This window comes from Zootoca vivipara, chromosome 8 (assembly GCF_965207765.1).
Source record: "Zootoca vivipara chromosome 8, rZooViv2.hap1.1, whole genome shotgun sequence".
In the NCBI taxonomy this organism is placed as follows: domain Eukaryota; kingdom Metazoa; phylum Chordata; class Lepidosauria; order Squamata; family Lacertidae; genus Zootoca; species Zootoca vivipara.
The window spans coordinates 34,094,920-34,120,117 of NC_142591.1; the positions used below are offsets into that span (position 1 = coordinate 34,094,920).

General features: G+C 40.8%; 1 protein-coding gene across 4 annotated transcripts in view; it reads right to left on the reverse strand.

Moving 5' to 3' along the window:
- The window catches only part of ZNF407 (zinc finger protein 407), a 349,915-nt gene that overhangs the window by 98,361 nt on the left and 226,356 nt on the right, over positions 1–25,198 (reverse strand). For all 4 annotated transcript variants that reach the window (XM_088676266.1, XM_035125684.3, XM_035125685.3 and 1 more), the window contains one exon: positions 7,886–8,064. In XM_088676266.1, coding sequence (XP_088532392.1) covers positions 7,886–8,064 — 179 coding nt within the window. The remainder of the gene's footprint in view (positions 1–7,885; positions 8,065–25,198) is intronic.

A 25,198-nucleotide genomic window follows, 5' to 3' on the forward strand; every position in this document is an offset into this window, starting at 1 on the left:
GGTTTTCAATGAAGGGACAATGAGGATTGTTCTGCACCTGCACATGCATGCAATGATTCTTCCCAGGCTGGTCTACTCTCATATGTACATTGGGGCACACACAATCTAAGTCAGTGGCATTGTATACAGGGCTTTTTGTCAACAGAGCACAACTCCAGAACTGCTATACATAAAAGGATTAAAAGCAAGTAAAAACTTAGGAGAGGTCTCCTGATTTAATCCTTTTAAATTCTGGCTCTAAGCAATAATATATAGCAAAGAACAAAATTGTAGGTGTTAATACTTCACCAACAAGTTAGATTTAAATTTCATTTGAAAAGTCAACATCAGGCACAGAGCACTCTATAGGGACATAAGTAACTGCTTTAAGAAACATGATGTTATGTCAGTGGAAGCTAAACTCAAATGACTAAAAGCTTAATTATCATATTCTCTGAAATTTGACTGAAGAATAGAACAAGTTTACATTTGTCATTTCTTTCAACTGCCACTGTGTTACTGTTATTATTCCAATACAGTACAAATGCTCATTCGGTTGGTCAGTGTCAGGAGCTATCAGATTTCCTTCCAGAATATTACGGTGTTCTCAAGTTTTGGATTACAAGTTTTTCAAGTTGCATTTTCTGTTTTACTAGGGTACAACAACTGAGTAACAGTTTTCTTCATCAAGTCCTTTTCACATCGGACCACTGGCTTACTTGGAGACTAACATGCTGAAGCCCTACTTGGTGTAGTGACTGCTAGAGGAGGAGCAATTTTTGTGGCAGGAAAAGGAGGTGCAGCTGCTCCTGTGTGCCTGCAGCCAGGAAATCCTCCTTCTCTTGCACACACTTGCACAAAATACACACAGAAGGAGATTAACGGAGACCCTGGCCAAAGAAGGAAACACTCAGATGGCAACAGAAATGCAGTGAGGCGCCTCTGCCCGAGTTCATGAAATGAAAAAGTGGCCCTCGGCATGTATATCATGCATGTAAATCTCTCCCTGTTCTGGGCAGTGGGATGTTTGGGGAGGGGGGAGGGGGTGATGGAGGGAGGCGGGAAATTGCCGGGTTGGCCAGGTTGAGGACTCTGGTGGGCCAGATCCAGCCCACACTGTAGTTTGAGGACCCCTGACTTATGGGATTTTCTACTGTATTTCACAGGAATGTATTATACAACAACATTTCCACCGTGTTCATAGGATTTCTGCACCCAAAATGGATATGGATCCATAAAAAGTTTGGGGTTTTGCTTTTTAACATTTTATCTTGCCATTTAGATTAAGAGATGTCTATCAGCTAGATATACTGTAAGCTTACTATAAAGCCTCATTAGTCCACGTTGATCAAAATTTATGAGAGATTACATTTAATCTCAACTTCTTTTATACAAAAATCAATAAAAACAAATGAGGCTTCTATGAACCCTACTTTCTTTAATTTTAACAGACAGTCAAGCTCTTCTTTCAAATGATCATTTTAGAGGTCACTGAAACTATAATTACAGGCCTAGTCACTATCCTGATGGGCTTTCCTAAGAAATGGAGCCCAGTGGGAACATTTTATCCCACTGCTTATTCTGTGGGTCAGCATTTTCTTCTCATATACTTCTTAATTTTCTTAAATGGCAGTTATTTAAGGTGGTGCAAGATACATTCATCCAATAAAATCTAAATAGTACAAGGGACAGAGGGGCAACCCCCCCAAAAAAACCCCTCAGCATAGATTCCAAAGATATGAAATATTGTTTCACATTTGAAAGGCACCTAAGAGCTGACAACCGTGAGTGTAACAAAAATTACAGGGAACTATTGCAAACAAAGAATATACAAATATATATTTGTATATATGATGATGGTGCTGATGAATGAATGAAGCTGGACAAACCTTTTACCAAAGCTTCATTAAAATTTGTTGCTGCCATATAAAATAAAAATAGGATTGGATCCAATCCATGGGTAACAATTTGGCCACAGCTGCCTTAATAAATCACAGTAGCACTGGCGGCCTATATGTTTCAGTCACACTGCAGAAAGAGTGTGCACCTCAAAACACTGAACAACAAAAGCCAGTACTGATTTGCCATCAACAGCTGTGATTCTGGGTCACAAAGTGGGATGTCTGGCAATACCTTCAGACCTGCTCCCTCCAAAGCATACGCTGGGTTCAGGAGCCAGGAAGCTCCCATCCCCCTTTTTCTTTTTTTAATTCTCTTTATTGAGTTCATAAACAAAGAAAATAATAATAATAAGAAAAATACAAATAGCAAAGAATTTCCCATAAAGGAAAAAGGTAGCATTTAAGTTTACAAACTGCTCAAACCTATGTTCCAGTTCAATTAATCGTAGCTACCGTGTTTCCCACATTTTAAGACACCGTCTTATAATTATTTTACTCAAGAAAATAAGCCTATGGCTTATTTTCGGGGGGTGTCTTAGTGGTTCCTGCCTCCTCCTGCCGCGGCCGGCGTTGCTGCTGCTGGGCTGGCAGCACCCTGTGAAGTCAGGAGAAGCCGGCCAGACCGCTGGGGGGGGGGTTAGAAAAAACGTCCAGAGCGCGTCCCAATGGCAGCGCTCCTCCTCACCTGATGGCAGTGCTCCTCATGTGCCGCAAAAGCCACCAAACAACTGGGGGGGGTAGAAAGGCAGCCGGAGCGCAGCCCGATAGCAGCGCTCCTCACGCACCACAAAAAGGACGCAGAAAGCTGCCAGACAGGGGGCTAAAAAGCAGTGAAGTGACGGCCACAGCTTTAAATGGCTCGCAACGCCCCCCTTGCCGTCGCTAGGGCTGCCGAGGCTGGATCGTGCCTTCCGTCCCGCGCCTGCGCTGCGCGCCAGATTTTGCCCAATCCATTGGGAAGCAGGGAGCGCTCAGAATCTGGCAAGGGGGGTCTCTCTTCCCATTCGGGCGCCTGAGCATCGCCGCTTGAAAGGCTGGAGGCTCTCGGCAAGGTGGTGTAGAGGAGCGATCCCGAGCTCTTGGCTGGCTGGCTCGCTTTCTTTTTGTTGCGCACGGAAGGCGGAAGGGGCCAGCAGAACTCCCGCCGCCCGTCGCCCCGGTGGGGCTGAAGGGCCAGCGGGCCTCTAACCGCCGCTCTGCCTCGGGCCACACGGCCCACAACATTCCGGCGGCGTGGCTTCCACCACCGTCAGTTGCCCCGGCGGCGCGGAAGGGCCACCGAGCCTCCGTCCACCGCCACCGCTCTGCCTCGGGCCATGCGACCCAAAATGTTCTGGCGGCGCGGAAGGGGCCAGCAGGGCTCCCGCCGCCGCCCGCCGCCCCAGCGGCGCGGAAGGGCCAGCGAGCCTCCGTCCACCGCTCTGCCTCGGGCTATGCAATGCACAATGTTCTGGCGGCGCGGAAGGGGCCAGCAGGGCTCCCGCCGCCGAGGGGTTTCGAGTGGAAAAAAAGTCCTGGGAAGAGTGGGGAGGCTCCCAGCGCGGCTCGTCTGGCGACGCGCTCAATTCATGCACCCCCTCCCATCTCGCCTCAAGCCTCTCTGAGGCTCTAAAGGAAAGCAACATGGTACGTCTTATTTTCGGGGTATGTCCTATATTTCGCGAATGCATAAAAACCCTGCCATGGCTTACTTAATGACTACATATTAAAAAAGGGGAAACACGGTACCTACATATAATTTATTAAGCCTATATACAATGTAACAAACAGAAATAAAGAAATGTGAATACTTCCGATTAAGTCCATAATACTCTTCCTGCTGTAACCATTTAGATCCAAACATCGACTTCCTACTTATATCCATTATTTAATTCCATCATTATTGTTTTTTTATATTAATACCATATGTTGTTCTAACGTCAGAAAACCTCTACTATTGCAGTATCCTTGGAGATATTCTCTCACCATTTTCCATTCCTTGTCTACCTCCTTTTCCGAGGCTCCTCTCACTGGTTCCATTTTTTTCGCTAACATTAGATATTCTACCAGTTTAGCTTGCCATTCTATCCTTGGTTAGAGGGGTTTCCCTTTTCAGGAGCCAGGAAGCTTGTTGTACTCTAAAATCACTGAAGGAGGAGGATTCAGAGGTAGGAAGCACAATGCCTCTACTGATAGCAGCTATAGCACAGAGTGAAAAGGGGTGTATTATACCAGTTTCCCCTTGCACTATTGGGGCACTAATTAAGGGCATTTTAACAGAGAATGAACACAATTCAGAAAAGTTCATAAGGTATGAGCATCAGCCCATGAGCTTTTTCCTTTGGCAAGTAACCCTCCATGCTGGATCACAAACTGCTTTAAGATTTGTTGTGGAATGGCATTGCTGGAGGGGCATTGTTATTGGGGGAGTTAAACAGCAAAATCCCATGCTTGTTCAATGGGACTTAATCCTTAGTACATGTGTTTTGGATTGTAGCCAAAAGCTCAACGGGGCACTTACTTAGTAAAGCAATTATATGCTTATGCCCATTGTCAAGAAGCAAAAATTTACTTGTAGTAGTAAACGGGCTGAATTCCAACAATAATTGTTTCTTACTGCATTAGGCTACCTTCCCTAGATATATGTTTCAATGTTGTTACATGCCTATCACATTATTTCGCATTTTTATTGACAAATTATATTTGGCATTTTAGATCTAAACCTCTATGATATATTAAGTACACATCATTTGATACCCAAGTCCACGAAAGCTGTACTGAGATGCTTGCTGTTTTTGCCCCTTACCACCTTCTACTGAGTAGCAATTCCTATGGACGCTGAGGCTTAACAGGGTAAACAATGAGCTATTAGTGTTGTTCCCTTCAGTTCCGTTGTGCTGTACTACTGGGAGCAAAAGTACATGCAAAAAAATTGTATTTGGGACCTTGTGCAATTCCTTTATGTTTTCTGGATAGAGGGCTGAAACTTGCAGGTGGCAATTTACCAGGTGATAATAGTGGACATTTGCAAAGTAGGTAATCACTAAAAAACAAACAAACCCCTATGTAAGGATAAAAAAAAAATCAGCTTTACACAGCTTACTTTTGGGGGAAATACAAGTCTAAGGTAATCTATATAGGCTGCATGAAACCTAGCATCCTTCTTTAGAAACAGAAAGGCATTTATGTAAGGTTTTATTTCAAGCACATGCTAAAATTACTATTCTGCACAAGAGAGAAAAGGACTCTCTGCCAATCAATATGACATGCAATTGAAAGACTGACACTAATAGCTATTACTAGAACGAACCTGTTTGAAGCTGAGCTGCTGCTGCTTACTGTTTTCTTTATATAAAGCATTTCAGCTATCAAAAATACTACTTTAGCTTGGAACCCAAGCAAGATTCTGCTACTCTAGCACCAGCTATTTTCAGTATCTCCCCTAACAAGGCCAGACCTTTTAGTTTTTTAAAAGTAAGTTGCTGGTATTTAAACAAACAAATAAACAAAAGCATTCAAAATGTAAATGCACTTTAAAATTGACAGTCAAATTACAACCAGAGAAGACGGAAATTCAGCTGAGAAAGGGACCCAATATCCATTCTTTAACAGCTTTGCACAAAGGTATGAAGTATACTGTTATTTCATGTACCCAATGGACTTAGTTTCATTCGCCCTGTTAATTACTATGCTTTGTGTGATTTAATGCCTTACAGGTAAAGAGAACATGAGTAAAATGAAATTGGCCAGCATGATATTTGATACTTTCATTTTTATATTGTGTTTCGAATACTGCCTCATCAATGCATAAGCAATGTATTGACCACATGGATGACTATAGCTATTTTTACTTTTAAAACCAATGGGTGTATGGAATGAAATAAAGGCAAAGGAAAATTAATTTCAGGAAATTAAGCAAACCACTGAAAATTAAATATCACTTATTTATGTTATGAAATTTCATATCTTCACTTGACATTCAGCGACAGTAGCTTCCACTTGGTAACACAGTCATACCTTGATAAAAATCACACAATAGATCACACTCTAACTTTTAGCAATCATTTCCCATCCACCCCCCTTAATAATTTGATAAATGCTTCTGTCAAGAAGGATAAAGATCACAATTTTATTTAGGCTTAACTACTTGAACTTTCAGGATTCCATTCATGAATATTGCAACTGTTAACAACTGATAGGATCACAGTTTGTCCCATTTTGATGATGTAATCATAGAGCAGCTTGCCTTTGAAGACTTGTTTCATGCAGGCTATGCTTATGGAAAGAGAAATTTATGTGGGGCAAAAATGAGTTCTGACCTTAGTAGCGGCAGCTTAGTAAAAGTGTTTTCATAAAATTTATCAGAGTTTGCTGGCAACAATATGCTAGACAGAATTAGAACAAAGATATGGCTCTTTACCTCTAAAGTAAAACAGAAAGGATAGAGGCCTGACTTACTCATGGTGATTAATTGATCTGTCTTACCATGAGTTTTAGATCCCAAAAGCCAATAATACAGTTGGAAAGTCGCCAGTAAAGCTACATTTCAACAGTCTTTTTTCCACTTTATTTTAAAAAAAATAACATTATGTATTTTGTAGGTTAAGTTTACTATGAGGGTATAGGATAAATTATTTCAGGAAATATACATGCCAGAAGATAAGAGTCTATCAAATAGATTACTCATATGATGGAATGCAAATTATTCAGGACAAAATCATCTGTAGCTGCTTCTTCAAAGAAGTAAACCTTTCAAGTTAAGCACTCATGCAATTTTTTTGTTTGTTTAAATGTGGTTAAAGTTTATTATATTAGCCCATTTTTATGGTCCCTGTGTGTGTCATATACAAACACACATAGGGCAACTTGTAACCCTTACATTTTATTGAATGCGTCTAACAAAGGAATGTGGGTTTATGTGCATGAAGCATCATATATGCAGAATGTTGGTAGTGCTTAAGTCTAAAAGTGACACTAACATCTAGTGAAGTTACAGGATCTCCCCATAATTTTCTTTCCCTGAATGTAGTCCTGGAGGGGGCATTTGAATAAGGACAGATGAGGGATGGACTCATTACTATGGCCCTAATCCATATTACCCACCTCAAAAAAGCTACTATTAGCTGCAGAGTGTAAAATATATAGGCATGAAGGATACCTTTACGCTTTCTCGCTTTGCTGCTAATAGGGTCTCAGGGGGAGGGGGCACTGATTTTAACTGGGGCTACAGTGTGGAAGACAGAGTTAGCTCCCCCCCTCCCCCACAGCTGCTTTTAGAAGAAAAAACTTCCATGAGGAGGTCCAATCATGGATATCCGATGTAACACCTATGCTAGGAGACATGTCCTAATTCCAGGTTTATGATAATCATGACTGGAGAAGATTCAGGTAGGTAGCCATGTTGGTATGACAGTCAAAATAAATTAAAAAATTAAAAAAAAATGTCCAGTAGCACCTTAGAGACCAACTAGGTTTGTTCTGGGTATAAGCTTTCGTGTGCATGCACACTTCTTCAGAAATGACTGGAGAAGGCATTCAGAAGCTGCTGCTCATCATGGATTGTAGAGTTCAGGTCCGGTGCTGGCAACAAGTTTCAAGGCCAAGGCCTGGTTCTAATTAAGCCTTATGAACATGTGCAAAATTAAAAAATTGTCCAGTAGCACCTTAGAGACCAACTAAGTTTGTTCTGGGTATAGGCTTTCGTGTGCATGCACACTTCTTCAGATACCATGCACACGAAAGCTCATACCAGAAAATTATTAATAAAAAAAGTAAATTGATCATGCATAATTCACTTCATGTCTGAATGCAAAACACTTCTGTGTAAAATGCACCTGAGTTACTGTGAGTCATATAAAAGTGTGAACAGAACCATGAATCTGACTGGATCGAGATGAAAATTGCTTTGTTCCTTGGCCAGAGTCATGCATATTACATTAAAAAGTGCTTTCTCCCTACAGCCATTTAACTGAACTCCATTTGTGAAAATGAAAACTCAATGACAACAGCCGTAAAGATGTTCTTACCAGCATGCAGGTAAGCTAGGTCAGGGTTCTCAATATCAGGATGCAATTCTTTCAGGTGGTTGCGAAATTCTACAGGGATATTGGTGCCATATTCACACTTGGGACAGTTGTACATCTTTACTCCTTCATGTTTGCCTGTATGCAGGATATGCTTGCGGATATTTTCAGCACAGTTAGACCTGCAGGAAATGCAGGAAAAATATAATGAAGTTATATTATACATGCATATTCACTGAATTGAAATATTGCTGTAAAACAATTGGCTCCCCACAGTCATGCTTGTGAGTAACTTCCAGATATACAACTTATAATGACATCCGTCAAGCTAGTTGAGGGCTAGTTTTAGTTATAATTTTAAAAATTGCAGTTTGAAATCATTTTTTAAAATAATACTCCCCCTTTCCTTTTTTATTTTAAAAAAACCCTTAGGAATAATCACATCTAGTGAGGATGAAAGGTGGTATACAAATTTAATTAAAAATAATGATGATAATGATGATATAAAGGAGGAGGAGGATTGATCTTAAAACTTGCTGGTCCTAAAGGGTTGGGGATATATACTGCCATGTTGTACATATAATGCTGGTATCACAGGCACATATAAAACACACACACTAGAATCAAAGTATACATACATTAAGCTTAAAATAAAGTTTGAACCCTTCATTATTATTTTCATTATCTATATATATAGACCGGAAGTCCGTTCCTGAAACTCTTTCTTTCTTTCTTTCTTTCTTTCTTTCTTTCTTTCTTTCTTTCTTTCTTTCTTTCTTTCTTTCTTTCTTTTTCGTCTGTGTGGCAGGAGGCAGGCAGGCTCCCGGAACCATACAGTACTTACGGTAATAAAAAAAATAAGACAGCCCCCTCCCCCCCCGGAAAATAAGACATGGGCTTATTTTCTTGAGAAAAATAAATATAAGGTGGTGTCTTAAAATAGGGGAAGCAGGTAGTTTAGCCTGGATAAGAGGAGATTCAGAGGCGATATGACAGCCACCTACAAATATATAAAGGGCTGTCACATGGAAGATGGAGTAAGTTTGTTTTCCTGCACTGAACAGCAGAACACAAAACAATGGCTTCATGTTACCAGAAAGGAGATTCCAACTAAATACCAGGAATAACTTTCTGGTGTAAAGAGCTGTTCAACAGTGGCATGGACACCCTAGGAAGGTGGTAGACTCTCCTTCCTTGGAGGTTTTTAAGCAGATGCTGGATGACCACCTGTCAATGGTGCTTTAGTTGAGATTCTTCAGGGTCCCTTCCAACTCTATGATTCTATGATCAACTAAGGCAGCAAACCTAGTCATTTTAAGAGTGGCAGAAAAGAATCCAGAAAGCTAGATCTCTGTGGATAGCAGAGTTCGTTATTTATTTTCTATACTGCTTAATATTATCTATCTATCAACCTATCTATCTATATTTCTAAGTGGTGTACAAAAAACAGAAGCAACAACATATAACCAAATATTACAAAAATACAGAGTTACATATAAAGATGTTTCCTTAACAGTTTTATCAGTATAAATTCAGCTTCCTTCTGACACACTGTCCATCTCAGCTTCCAGGTTCTCATCAAGGATCCAGCAAACTCTCAGCTTACCCACAAAAGTCTAACAAGCAGAAGAGTTCCTGGAAACAGCAAGAATAACCCTAGTCTCTCACTCTAGACTTGTTTTTGATGGGCAGAGCCATACCTGTGCTCCATTAAGCTGCACTCTCCACACCCAGTTCCAGGTGCAGCAGGTTCATTGAGTTCCCCAGGGGCTTCAGGGGATGGGGAAAAGCCCCCCTCCCCTTCACTCACAACTCTTTCTCCACCATCTATCCTCTTCTCCCCAAGCTGCTTTTCTTATTGCTGTTAACTTCTTAGCTCAATGTCCCTCTGTCTGGGGCATGGGAGGCGAATAGGGCTGACTGAAAAATATGTTATGCATTGTGTGTTGTTTATATTCATGTGCATCTCTGTATGTTTTTTCAAATTGAATCTCAGATCAAATGAGAGCCTGCTATCTCCTGGGAGGAAGTTGTCAGAATGGATCCTGTGCCCTGCCATTCCAGAAGGAGTGACTTCTCCATTGTCCAGAAAGAAACCAGTAAGAAAAAAAGCAATAAGAGATATCAATAAGATCTCATAGCACTTGAGAACCAGCACCCAAAGGACCACAATAACAATGTGAAATAATATCACTGGGATTCATGTTGGGCAACTAAACAGAAGTGATAACCTCTTGTTTTATTCATGCTTTCCCAGAGAGAATTACCAGTATCTTTGCAAAGCCAGAGGAAGACACACACAGGAAGGTTACCAAGGTCAAGCTTCAAGATTTGTAGACAACCTTAATATAAGCTTGCATTACAAATGCCATGCAATCAAATAAAGCTGCACAAACTCAGGTTGCAGAATCAATGACAACAGCAGGCCAAGACACACACACACACACACACACACACAAAATAAAAATAAAAACCGCTCCACAAATGTTGATATTCATGTATTTTAACTCTTCCTGACACCCCAATGTTTCATACAGAAAATAATCAAAACCTGTTTGGAATTAATACTGACAGTACTGGAGTAATGCTAGTGCTTTGTGGTAACAATGCTTTCAGCTTTTCCGCATTTGTAGCTTTGCAAGGGTTTTTTTTGATCTATTTGTTATGACATACAGTATGTGTGACAGATGTCCAATGCTGGCTGCTATAAAGTAGCAGAGGCCTGTAGGGCAGGAGCTAGAACCTGCGCATCAGCACTGAAATGCTTGAGAAAGCTGATAAGTTATTGCTCTTGTCCCAGTATCCCTTCAGCAAAAGTTGTATGTCCAAATGGCAGCTCCGACCACACACACACACACACATTCACAGTCACCCTTCTAGCACACACCAGTTTCCCAAGTGTAAAATAAAAGAATGTACAAAGTAACTACTGTAAATACGAATGTTTAAGTGGGTAGCTGTTCTGAAGCAGCATTCACTCCTTTGTACACAAGAAAATAAATACAAAGAAATTAGCTAAAGGAAGAGTTGCAGTGATGTATTCTTCACCATCCAAAAACAAGATGCGAACAAAAAAACATTCGGTGCTTTGTATACATGAGGCTGCAAGCCACCTTGACTGCTGAAGAAAGCTCAGCTACTCTTCCACTGTATTTTGAAAGATTCAGCACAAACAGGGCTTTTTTTCCCACCTGGAAGTCGCTGAAACTCAGTTCTGGCACCTCTCAAGTAGGCGCCATTGCAATTCTAAAAGAACAAGGGAGGAGTTACTGGTGAGCTCCAGCACCACTTTTTCTAGAAAAATAACACTGGGCACAAGGAATACTGAATGGCAACAGATACCTAGGCCAAGAGTGGCACAAATAGAGAATTCAGATGTTAGATTTAGAATAAATTCACAAGTATTAGTAGCTTTTCCACATTTTATCAACAAAAAACCTTACCTAGAACCAGAGCCCTCTTCTCTGAATTGACAGATTCATAGTATCCGGATAATAGTATCTGCTTTTTGTACAAGCATACAGCAGCATATGATGCAGAAATTGGGCCATTAACTATGTCAGCAGGGAAGCTACATTCTTAAAAGCAACAACTGGTTGCATTTCATGTACAGTTTCATACTAGGGTAATATAGTTCAAATAATACACAGTCCAGTTAATCTATTTTTGCTTAACCATATCAATTGGGAAATTAACTCTGTATAGCCAAAAGTCTAAATAATACCAAAACGCCACTCAGTGCCCCAATAATGCTCTTTGCTTTGCAACCACATTTGCTAGCATTCTGTCCTCTCTTATGAGCCATAAGCCGAGATCAAGAGGAATAAACAGAACAATATGAACTTTGAAAATTTGCACAAGTCTGAACTCAGTTTCAACTGAGAACTTGGAGGGGGGGAACCTTTTAGGGGATAATGTAAAAATGTATCAGAAAATGAATTCTATTCTATACAAAGGTATCTGTTTTAAAATGTTCAAGAATATGCCATAATTTTGACATTTAAGTGGTCTCATCAATCTCAGCGGAATTATACAGCTGCTTGAAATGAAATTGAAGAATGATGTGAAATTTACACAGTAGTCATGGGATTGCCCCCTTTGCTCAAAAATGGGTTGGACTGGGGATGGGGAGGACTTTAGCAATCCATTTATTACATTTTGCCTCCTACCAAATTTTATTATACTCGATGTAAGTGGCAGAGAGTACAGACAGCCCCCTCCCATCCTGAGGAGCAGCTCCTCCACCGGCAGCGAAGCCAGCGGGGAGGGGGAAGAATCGAGTGAGGAAAGAGAAAGGAGGAGACGGGGCTCTGGCAGCATAGGAGAGCCGCTGCTACACATAGGGGAGGAAGAGAGAGAGGAGGAAAACGGGGAGAAGGAAAACAGGGAAAGGAGGCCCTTCTTCCCTCCGTTTCCGGAATTACGCAGGAGAAGGCGTGGAAGACGATTTGGCGTGCCCAGACTCTTATGCTGGAAGAGAACGCGGGACACGCCATTCTCGGGTTCTGGTTCGGACTAGATATATAGCTGGATCACTGCATATAGCTGGATCACTGTATAGCTGGATCACTGCATATAGACTGCACTTAATAAAACCTTTAAAAGGCAAGAATGTGGAGAGTCGTTACTCTAGAGTAGTCAAAACAACCGGCCTGTGACACTCTCCATATGTGGTGTGTGTGTGTGTGTGTGTGTGTGTGTGTGTAATACACATACATATATTCCAAATAAATAGCAGTAATAAAAGCAGTCAAGATACAGTGAAAGAGAATTTACAATTCTTTGTACGTCCACAGAAATGCAGAAAATATGCTCACAAATGTAAATGTACAGATGGAGTTTATGAAAGCTCATAGATTCTGTTTGCTGTAATGAGATGAAAAGAGACTCTGAACTTTGCTGGAGTCAGAAATGATAGCAACACACCCTGAAGGCTGCCTGTCAATCCTATATGCAGATGGTACTTCTTCCAACTGGCCCTTTGTGTCAGTTCCTTCAGCCACTCTTGTAGCAGACATAGCTCCCTAGAGGGAAAATCCTGTTGATCTACTGCCTGGTTGAGTGTCCAAAGCAGTACTGTCTCTATCACCTCTACTCTAAATGATTATTTCCTTTAGCTATTGTACTGCCTTCACCATCTTGTATAGCCAGAGACAGAAAACAAGTCTCCCTCTCTGTCTCTTTCATTTCATTTCACCTGCTCAGATTCAATTCCTGAATGCAAGATTTGGTTCGTCCAAGATGGTAACACAAATCCCATATTTATTATGAGATGTTCATTGTGTGAATTCTACATAAATAAAGTTTTTAAAAATAAAACCAAACCAAACCAAAAGCATTGTTTCTGCTTTTCACATATGTGACTTGTCTGTGGATTGCAAAACTTGTATCATACTTGGTTGCCTCACATCATCACTGTATGAAATATTATTGATCTTTTTAAAATTCAATAATAAGGTTTTCTACACACTCAAAGTCTGTCCTTCTCTTTGTCATGGCACTTTCAGGCCAGGAATGTCCGGAGTGAGGAATTAACTCTTTATTGTCAAAAGTACACTTACAAGTTAGGAACGGGCATGTCCCATGATCCTTTGTATCTAAGCTACCCCAGGTGTGTACCCAATGAGGCAGTTGCCGCAACAGAGAGGCCTTGTCCCCTCAGCTTATGTATTTCCCTCACCAGAGCTGTGTGAAAACGGGCAAAGACTATGCCTGCATGTTACCTGTTTCTGTCCCTCCCCTTTAAATCCTCTTCTGGTTCTGAGAGCAGGAGAGGTGGGGGCAGAAGAAGGAGGTGTAGAGGCCCTTGACTCTACACTAGTCTGACCTATCTCCCCCTCCTCCTGCACCCATTCTTCATTCTCCAATCCTGCAGATTCTCCTGCCTCTGACTCTTATCTCCTGGCTGTTACAGGCTCTGCCTGATCACTGATCCCTTCAGTTTCCAACCCTGCTTCTCCACAGCAACCAGTTGCTTCCTGACACTGTTTGAGCTTTCTAAATTGTTCTGGGGTGGGGTGGGGGTGGAACCTACTACCAAAACTTACTGGAATGTAACAAATCTCTTTTTCACATAATTGTCATACTTGCTTGCATGCAAAGGCACATTCTTAAATATGGGACTGCAGAGGCCCCAAAGATGAATTAATGGCTATCTTGTAAACTAACAGCAGCATAACCAGGCCACATTTTGGCCTGGCCATTAAGTAGCCTGAGTCAGAAAGCTCCCTATGTTTTCTGCATCAGGGACAAGATGGATTCTTGGTGTTAAAAGCACAGAAATGTACACTGGAAATTGGGCATGTTGTGTTAAACACCCTCTGTAAGAGTCTGATGCTTTTATACAGTCACTTCTAAAACTATAACACCACATGTAAATTATGGCCTGATGTGTTGGCTGGAGAAGCTATGAAACAGAAATGTGGCTGGATCAAGAGTGTAAATTTGCATCATTTAATTTCTTTGATGCCTAGACTGGAGGAAGCATGCACAAGTGGAGCAAACAAAATGTTTCTAGGCTAAAACTTAAGTTTTAAATAATTTATTTCTTTTCTTGTTTACTTCTCACATATACTGCCTTTCCTTTAAAGAACTCAAGGTGGTGTACACAGTCCCTGCAACCTCATTATATCCTAAAAACAACCCTTTGTGGTAGCTTAGGTGGAAAGTGACTGTCTTGAGGTCACCAAGGCTGGATTTACACGGACCTGTTTAACATTATTAGAACAATATCAGATATATCATTCTAAAACATCACAGGGCATACTTGCAAAATAAAATGTTTGTTACCTTCATCGAAACGCTGTCTCCCTACTACTGGTAGCTGGTTGCTCTGTAGTGCCTTCTGGTGTCACATTTAAATAATGTTAAAAGCAGAATGTCATGTGGCCATATGGTTATGAAAACCATTCCTTAGCCCTTCCTTAACGTTAAAAACTATGAGTGTAGATCTTCCCCAAGTGAACTCCATGCCTCAATAGGACTGACTGGGCCAAGCCAGTATTCTTCTGATTAAATGGCAATTCTTTTTTGCAGGTGCTAAGAGGGCAGGGACAATGAGGCCAGAATACACTGACAAATTCATTCCAGCTGTGTGTCCTTCAAGCAAACAGGGAGGGGCTGGGGAATGAGGCTTAACTGTGGGCAAAAGAAAAAGAAGAAGGGAATATCTTCTTTCTAATACTGGGAAACAACAGCATTGGATAATTGTAAATAACAAGCATTTATTTCTGTATAGAAAAATATTTATGGTCTGTCCCTCATATAAAACACCAAGGTAGAGTACAATAAAACAAATAACAAATACATAAATGACTGGCTCAACTACTTTAAACTACTGTGTAGCCCTGTCAACATAAAAAGAAGAAAGGATGGCTGCTGAATCTCTGCTGGAGAAGTATAGCACAGCATGGGACCAGCAACATTAATGCCCAACTTCTAGTTGAAGCCAGTTGGGCTTCTGAAAAAATGGGGAATAACTAACATTGCTTCTCCAGATGATCTCAGTAATTGCACTGGCATATAAGGGTTCAGGCATATGGCAAAGGTGGGATGGCAAAGTTAAGCAAGTTAATGAAATACCATTTCTAATATTTCCATGCTGCTCTATGGAAAAAAAAATCTATACCATTGTTCCCCTCCGAAATCCCATTTTGTGCAGTTAACTTCTCTTGCCTTTAACTCAGACCCAGACAGGCTCACATTTTTCTGGCACCACCAGCAATAGTTGTGCTCTGCAGCTTTCTACTTTGGGATGCTTACATGTTCTACTAGTCCAAAAACTATTCTATCACTTATGGGAAAAGAAAGAGAGGGAGAGGGAAGGAAAGAGGGAAAGAGAGAGAGAACAAGAACACACGAACGCTAATAGGACCGAGGCACTGAATGATAAGACAGGAACCACTGAATTTATTTAATAATCCCTGTCCGTTTCACAAAAATGGCCTGTGTAATCTTTTTAAAAATAATAACTGGGTTCATTTCAGAGCCTGCACAATGCTTCTCTTTGTCCCTTGTAAGTCTCTCAAATGTCTTATTTTAAAGGAATATATAGTACTCCCGGAAGACATTTTCCCATTTCTATTCTCTTCAACTCCTGTGAGCCCTTGTTCTGTGTGATAAGGCAATCTCCTTCGGGATCTGAGCTGTGTAGTTTCGCACCACGAGTGACAAGGACTCAACTTGAATAACTGCTGTGCGCAGGTTGTAATTATGTCAGCTGGAGTGTTGAACAAGGGGACTGATTAATGTGAGCCCCAGCCCAGGCATAGTCCCTATCAAAACCTCCGTGCAGGCCAAGCAAGTGGGGATGGGTTAAAGCAGAAAGACAAAACATGCTGCATTGTCCATGATAGATGAATTGCTCCAACAGTCTTCAGGCAGATGTTCCAGGACAGTATAATATACAATTACTCTGCCTTATCACCTTCCAAGGGACAATAAAGCTTCCTCCTTCTATAGCTCATGTGAGTGAAGGCAAAATTAGTTTTACTTTTACAACACTGACTCACTTATCATGTTGCCTTGATTGTGCTTTTACAGCTAAAGAAAACATATATTCCACTTTTAAACTAAAATAAGATCCCTTTAATAAAAACCAGAGAACTCTTTTGAAACTATTTTGCATCACAGCAAAGGAATTCGCAAAGCCTTGAGTTAAGACATGGGGAACTAAAAGATATACAACTATCATTAAAGGGACAGGCCTGTGAAGCATGTTTAATGCTACGTCACATACACCAAATCATATGCCTTTGCTCTACAATAATCACCATGCAACACTGTACTAGGAATCACAAACACTGCTTAGAATCCCCACTACAAAACCCTTTCCCTCATGCTAACCTCCCTCACTGCCGGGGTGTTAAGGGTAACTATCTGTAGAAAGTGGTTTTGAGGTTGCACTTTTAAGAATTATGAAAGTAGGGGAAATACATCAAAAGGTACAAAAAACACATTTGTATCTTAATAGTTTATATATATATATATATATATATATATATATATATATATATACACACACCTCACTGATGCTATGCTATCTAAAAAGGGGGGAGGGAGAATGCAGTCAAGAAAAAGATATTATTACAAGAATAAATAGAAAAACCTGTCTCAAACATAAGTCTCAGGGCTTATGGGATGCCAGATATGACCACAGCACTTGACCATTATTTCTTTCCATGGCAAGGAAATGATGCCCCTAGTGGGGAAATGAGGCTGATTTACCAATGGTTGGTACTGCTTGCCTCAATATCAATCTCTTCCTCCCTTTCATAAAAAATTACAAAGTAGTTGTCAAGAAGTATAAAAAGAGCTGCTACATTGGCAACCAAATGAAAGGAAGTGGTATGAAGCGGTTATTTCCTTTGGTGAGTGAAAATGATTCTTGAAAGAAAGGGATGTTTAGGCTGAGAGAACTCAAGGAGGGAGTTATTTTGGCATGTGAAATGGTTTTTAGGGGGTTATTAAGATGGCAGGGTGTTTGCAAACTACAGGTGGGTGCTCATGCCTGGCAGAGAGGGCTGATGCAAGTATTTTGGAAGGCAAGGTGGAGGAGTGCACACTGGGATTGGAAGGCAAGGGGTATCATCACAAGCTAACCCTTGCCCCATCAAGACTGATGCAATTTTGGTAATTTGGATTAACATTATTTCAATTCCTGTTTTAATTCCTGATCTCTTATCTTACTGTCAGTAGGCCTAGGAATGTTGTGTACTAAAAAGTAAGAGGCTGCCACTGCTGAGCAATAAGGACCTGGAGTCCTTACCAGTGGGCTTTGCAAGGAAGTAGAGGAAGCAGGTGGGCTGCCAGCTTAGCACATTGCAGATGTGTGCCATAATGTGAGCAGCCCCACACTGGGCAGTAAGTAATCATGCACTTCCATGGTGTTGATAGAGCCTCATGCCTTCACGACAGACACCAGTTTGCTGTCTTCCCCAAACAGATACACAGATACAGACACAAAGACACAGACACACACTCACTAGCCTTTTACTTCCCAGTCACCGCAGCCTTGGCTACTCATGGCAGTAGGAAGATACACATCTCTTCCCAAAAAATTATTTATGAGAACACTGCTAGGAGAGAGGCTTCTCCACTCCTGTCCATGGTGCCTTTGAACAGGGAGACAGCAGCGAGGCTTTTTAAGAAGTTACAGGAAATATTAGCAGAACAGAACTCTGAGGCATTCCCTCATTAACCTGACCCTTTATGAAGGAAAAACATGTGTAAATAAAGGCTGCTGAGTCTGAACAGTGCCATCATAAGGCAGACCGCTGAATGGACCTACGGAAGTGACCAACAATGTTCACCTGTGTTTATGACAATGTAGCTCTTAACCCAGGGGTTGCCAACATGGTGCCCTCAATATGTTTTAGACCCACAATTCCCATTACCCCTGACTTTTATTCCTGCTGACTGCAAAGGATTGGAGTTGTTGTCCAACAACTTCTGGAGGCCTACCCCTGCCTTAACATATTATAAAGGGAAACCCTCCAGCACTTAGCAGCCTAACAGAGCTAAGGGTAGACAACGTGGGAGTAATTTTGCTGATAAGCTGGCAGACTGGCTAACTAGTGGATAGAGTCACAGAATCACTTCAGATGTTGGAACTGCCGTGACACTATGGCAGCGCTTCATGGGAAAAGCTAAAATCTCAACTGGCATATCCAGAAATACAAGCACAGCTTTCTGGTGGTGATTTGAGAGAGCATGGCAATTCATTTCTGAAGTTGTCTTATGCATTAGTATTGCTGGTTGTATTTGTGGATTGCTCTAGATCATATGCTACTTGCTCCATGCAGCCATGGAAGAGATTTGAACATCCAAATTAGCCCACCAAATCCATTTTTATTTGCTCCTATGTTGGGCTCCTGATTTATTTGCTTCTAGTTCTGGAAACAACTAGGTACATGTACTGGCTTCCTCTGACTAATTAATAACCACTGGCAGGCAACTGTGAGCAAGGATTTCCCTTGTTGCCATAGGTATTTCTGAGAAAGGCTCACTTCTTCTGACCATACTTGTTTCTTGCTGTCTTAACATTCATCACTTTCCGACCACCAACCCAAATTCAAATTTTAAAAGGCAAAGTGAGTGCTTTCACTAGAGTGGTACATCAGGGAGCATTCAGCTTCTAAAGCAGTCAGAAACATAAACTGCAATTTAAAACACATTTAAAGCTCATTCTCAAAATGGCACAACTGAGTAACAACTGTGTGTCTATGATACAATAAAACAACTCTCCAGAAAGGCCCCAAGTCAGCAGCCCTGCCCTGTCACTGCAAAAATTTAATAATGAGCCAGAAGGGGGTTGAAAGGATGGGTGTGCATGCAAGGGATGTAAATGTATAAATACCTTATTTTAAGAGGTTCTTGGTGGTATCATAAAGTGTGATTTTCAAATAGTTATGATGTCATCTAAAATGCTCTGATATATTTATAGGCACATAACACAAAGAGAAGTTTTATAGCAATATAAACTGCAGAGCTTTCTGGACATGTATCTTAATAGCAATATCCCTGCTGAACAAAATATAAAAAATAGTACAGTTGTAGAATGCAGGCTGTTCCACTCAGCCAGGAAAGGGGGGGGGAGCAAGACTAAGGGCTAGACTTTGAACTTGATAATCCGCCTTGAGAAAGAAAGAAGAAAAATATACAACTGGGGGACAAATTGTGTCTGGTGAGTCACAGATCATCTTCTGGTACTTCCTTTCACCACAGTGAAGTAACCTGCTTTTGGGTATAATAACAAAAATCACTTCCTCTGTGGATTCCTGCTCAGCTTCAGGAATCGTAGCTTCATATTCTGTCCCTGTGCTCATGGCAGAGAAAGCCTATTGCAGAGAATCAGCATTAGCTGCTGGGAAGAAAAGCTGCTTCACAGCAACAATGACAAGACAGAAGCTAGTAGCTAGGGAGGATGCCTAGAGTTGGCTACTTCTAAAAGTAGGTTAACTATCATTAAATATACTCTCTCTCTCTCTCTCTCTCTCTCTCTCTCTCTCTCTCTCTCTCTCTCTCTCTCTCTCTTGCTTGCAAAGACTCCCTGTCCCTCTCAGCATCACCCTCAAGCTTAAAATTTCTTTTGAAACTCACTGCCTCTCTGACCTAACTATGCATAAAAACAGCAATATTCCAAGTGGAAACTTAGACAGTGCACATGCAACCATACTTGGCACACTGATCACCTGTAATTGTTTGCAGTCAAGAACCCAGGGAAGCAACAGGATGGAAATATACTTCTCATCTCTTTGGTCAGGATGTAGTAGACAACCAGTACTCACAATGTTAGACTTACAGTCTTACCTAGACCAATTTTCATCTCTACCTAATAATACTGTCTCCCTTGTCTTATTGATTCTTTCAGTTCACACAAGCCCATTTGCTATATACCCTTTTTTCTCACAGGCTTATCTCAGTGCTTTTTGCCATGTTTTCCCTCCTGTATGATAGTCCAGCCATCCCCGTTTTTCTTTAAATCTTCCATAACCTACTTCACTAAATATTTTCCTGGGCCATCTTTACCCACACCTTACCTGCATCTCCACTCTCTCAGTTCCCCTATCGCTACAACTCTTTTATCAACCTCTGACAACTCTCCCTCATTTATTTTATTCTTTTTGCTTCAGTATCCATGTTGATTCAACCCAAAGAAAGTGGGGTGTGCATACAACTTGCTTAGTTTCAACAACAATTTATGGCAAAGCAAAGGAATCGGAAAGTTTTCATTAAATCAACAATGTATATTCTTCACAAAGTGCGTATTGAGCAATGGATACAGTTCTTGCAGAGTCACTGTTAATGTACTGCTGCCTATTGAGCATTGGTCTGGCACCCTCAGCTCCAGGCACTTTCTCCTTTCTAGCTCTGAGCTGGCTGGGTGCTTGACTTACTCATCTAGCATTCAGGTTAGAAGAGAAAATGCATTCACTGTAAATGAAGTCACCACAGTGCTTTATTTAGGTTTGGCCAAGCAAAAAATGGTTCATATTCTCGCTCAAAATGAAGGTGAACAAAGATTGCACTAACTGCATTTACATGCATTCAGCCCTACCTGTGGAGTGATGTGTCTGTCATTCATTTATGCTGCCAACTCCTAGGGGCCAAGGTCCCTTCGCCCCCCCCAAAAAATTGCGGGGGCTGGGCCTTTCAAATGGTGTGCATGCACCGTGTCTTGTGATTAGGCAAGGTGGGGCTTATCTCTCCCCAATATTTTATTCAAGTTGGCAACCCTGCTGCCATGTTTGCCTGCTCCTCCACTATGCAAGGAGGTCCTTTAGCTGGCTGAGCATGTGAGCTATCCTACATATATCCATGCCCAACGGCTGCTCCATACTTTGGTAGCATCTTTTCCTTTGAAAGCAGTGTAGAGTTGCTGTTGCCTTGTCTGGTGGTGAGGGCCAGAGAAACTAGAAATTAATTTAATACGTTTTATGTTTGAATTTGTTTTCACAATGCAATCCTATGCATATTTCCTCAGAAGAAGGTTTTTTCTGCTGTAACTTATATTACATTTATATACACTGTTATATTCCCCTTTGCCTTTGGGTTAAAGAAAGATGAAAAATGTAAAGATATACACACACAAGCATAAATAAGTCATGTCTTATAAGCACAATGCAGTCATATACTATTTAATTGTTAGCTCTTAAACCATCATTGCTAAATGCACCTAATTTGTAGTTGCGATCTCCTGAACTTCATTTAGCAACATTACTTGATAGTTTAGTAGTAAAATTTGTGTTTCATTAAAATGAGGGACTCCTTAAAATGAATTTTAAACATAGAGGTTATCCAGAAAATAACTAAATCAAATGTTCTTAGGGAACATTTTAAATAAAGAAAACTTGAGGTGAGCAAAATGTGAAACAGACCACGTCAGTTTCACAATTCAAACATTTAAAAGGTGCTCATGCAGTAGTTTTCAAGGATAATCAAGTTATTCTGTCTCCAGGATAACCAGGCCTGTCCAACAGTACTTTTAACTATGATTTTAGCACCTCATATAGTTTTAGCAACATTTGAGGCACAATTCTGTGTGGGCAGTAACAGACCTAATTTCCTCTCTTCATTTTTCATTTTATTTATTTAAAAGATTCATATACAGTACTATATTTCAGCAAAACTTCTTGAGCTCAAGGACAAAACCAAGAGGTTGTGTGTTGTTGTTGTTGTTTTAAAAAATAAAATACAATAATATTGCAATACATCTTCGTTTAGTTCTAAAAAAACCCAGTACCCACCCTGAGGAGTGAATTCCACTGAGAAAGTTCCCTTTTTCTGTTCACCAGAAGCATCTGAAGGAGATCCTTCAACAATTACTTTAATACACAGGCTGGTTTGTATAGGAGCAAGTGTTTCTTCAGGTTGTTGTTGTTGTTTAGTCGTGTCCGACTCTCAAAAAAACCCACTAGCCAGACAAGCCTTTACAGCCCTCACCGGCAGCAGCAGCTGGTCTAAGGATATGGAATCCATTTGTGTTCGTTATTCCCTTCCAGACTTTGCTGCCCTGACTTCATGGGATAACAACAAAATCCGTAGCTGGATCTTAGCTAGGGATGAAGTTTTCGACCTAGCACAATCTAAGGCAGCTAAAATCTCCACGTGGCTTCCCCACGTGAAGGCAGTTAGATCTCTGGCCCACTATTTGTGTGATTTAACAAACCCCAAGCTAAGAAGGGCTTTCACACTAGCCCGATTCCACGCCATACCTACAGCATTCTTACACAGCGCTTTTTCCAACACACCACCGAACCTCCGACTCTGCCCATGCAATGAGGGAATGATAGAGGACTATATACATTTTCTTTTACTGTTCCCTATATGACCCTGTAAGATCCAGGCTTCTCCTTTCAATCCCGACGACCATCTTACGGGACATCGATCGCATGAAGTTTTTTACTGGTGGACGCCAACCCCTTGGTTTCACGCGATGTAGCTATCTATATTTTACAGGCCCTTAAACTCAGGGCCACTTTCCTGGCCAACCAGCCAGGCCCTAGTCCTATGTAAATTCCTGTTATATTTTTACCCAACACGCATTCCTTTTGCCTTCACCCAACCAGTTGCATTTACTTGGATTTCATATTTAATGTTCTAATTGTATTTGTTGTAGTTTTATTGTTGTGCGACAGTTGCCTGTCTGTACTTGTGCTATGGCCATACGGCTAATGCAATAAATGATGTTGTTGTTGTGTCTGACTCTTCATGACCCCATGGACCAGAGCACGCCAGGCACTGCTGTCTTCCACTGCCTCCCGCAGTTTGGTCAGACTCATGTTGGTAGCTTCGAGAACACTGTCCAACCATCTCGTCCTCTGTCGTCCCCTTCTCCTTGTGCCCTCAATCTTTCCCAACATCAGGGTCTTTTCCAGGGAGTCTTCTCTTCTCATGAGGTGGCCAAAATACTGGAGCCTCAGCTTCAGGATCTGTCTTTCTTTTCTTCAGGTACCAGGGCCCTAAGCTATACAGGGCTTTAAAGGTAAGCACTATTAGGACTTTGAATCACATTAAGAAATGGATCATGAGCCAGTAAAGTTCTTTCAATACCAGTGAAACATCTTCTCAACAACTAGTACCTGTCAACAACCTGGCAGCTGTCTTCCCCCATCATGTGCAGATGAGGACACATGGAAGTAGAGTAGCAGAGCGCTCAGTGGGAGACCAGTGCATGCCACTTATATCCCCATCAAGCCCTTACCTTCAAGTTGGTTACTCAGTGCATGTCTCAAATTTAGGTTTCTTGACAGAGCACAGGGATGGATGAGAATATAACCATATATTAAAACTTATACCGGTAACTATTCTGAATAAGGAATTATTGGCTCTTAACAACATTAAATCAGCTTTTGTACTCACAGAGATCTATAAAAAGATCCCAAAAGTTGAATCCTAAGCAAGTGAAGAATAATTATTTCAGCCCGGCTAATCCCCTCATTAAATATTTCCCAGATACACCTCTAAGTAGGCCTCTTCTATAACATGTTGAGTTGTATATAAGTTTTACTCGTGATATACCTTTAATGTTCCTAAGTTAGCCATGCCCATTAATTTCAATGGGTCTCCTCTGAGTAGGACTAAGGTTGGCTATACCCCATTCTCCTCCAGCACTACCCATTTCCACGATCAATCCCATAGGAAGCTTTTTACCTCCTTATACAAAATAATTTCTCAACTCCTTTCTTCTGAAATGGGTGTAACTGATATTAAGATGCACCCCCTTTAGAGTTGGAGACAGGTGGGAAACAATAATTTCAGTCTTTTTACTTCAGAAGCCTTGATCATCAAGAATAGGAAAACAAAAGGAGAGTTTGCAATATTATCTACACAGAACTAAAGAACATACACAACAACTTCATTACATGATAATAGCTCAAATGCTTGGGGAATACTGCCAAAATAGTACTGTCAAAATATAGTTTATGTTTTTCCTTGCAAGGCTTGCATTTCTACCATAATGTATATAAAGTAATAGCTAACTACCACACCAGGGACTGTCCATAGATATTCCTTGTAGAATGACCATCCCCAAAGATAGCCTTGGTCCTTTCATAATGGGAATTGAGACCAAAGAGGCATAACCTAAAAAAACATGTTTATTTTGATTCTTATGTAGAAAGAAGTAAGGTCACTTTGTTTTCAAAAAAATGGTTACACTAATTGATCTGAGTGCTTGTTTACTTTTTAATTACGGTATGTCACAAACCATATATTAGTTAGCATATTTTATACACAGAAATAAACATCTGCTTAATGATTCAGCAATGCTAGATAAATATACACTAGATTTGTTAAGTATAATTTCAGGATGTTGTTGTACATCCTGAACATAGAAACTTTGAATGGGGTTAACATGAAAAAGTTGCTTACTTTTCTTTAAGCCTACACTCATACTAATACACAATAAATCCGAAAGGAAAACTGTTGCATGTTGAGATGAATTATGAGGCAGAAGAAATGAAGCTGAAGGGATGAAACATGAAACATATGCATGATAAACAGAAAACAACAACTGTAGCTTCTCTTTTCCTTGTAGAACAGGAAGATCCTGAACCTTAATTTGCTAACTAGAAAGGTTTTTAATCTTTTTATGAACTTGGAAAAATATGAATTTCAAAACAGCTAAGAGCCCAAACATCAGCTCTATTGTGTCCCAGTAGCAGAGGTACAGTGGTACCTCGGGTTAAGAACTTAATTTGTTCTGGAGGTCTGTTCTTAACCTGAAACTGTTCTTAGCCTGAGGTACCACTTTAGCTAATGGGGCATCCCACTACCGCCGCACGATTTCTGTTCTCATCCTGAAGCAAAGTTCTT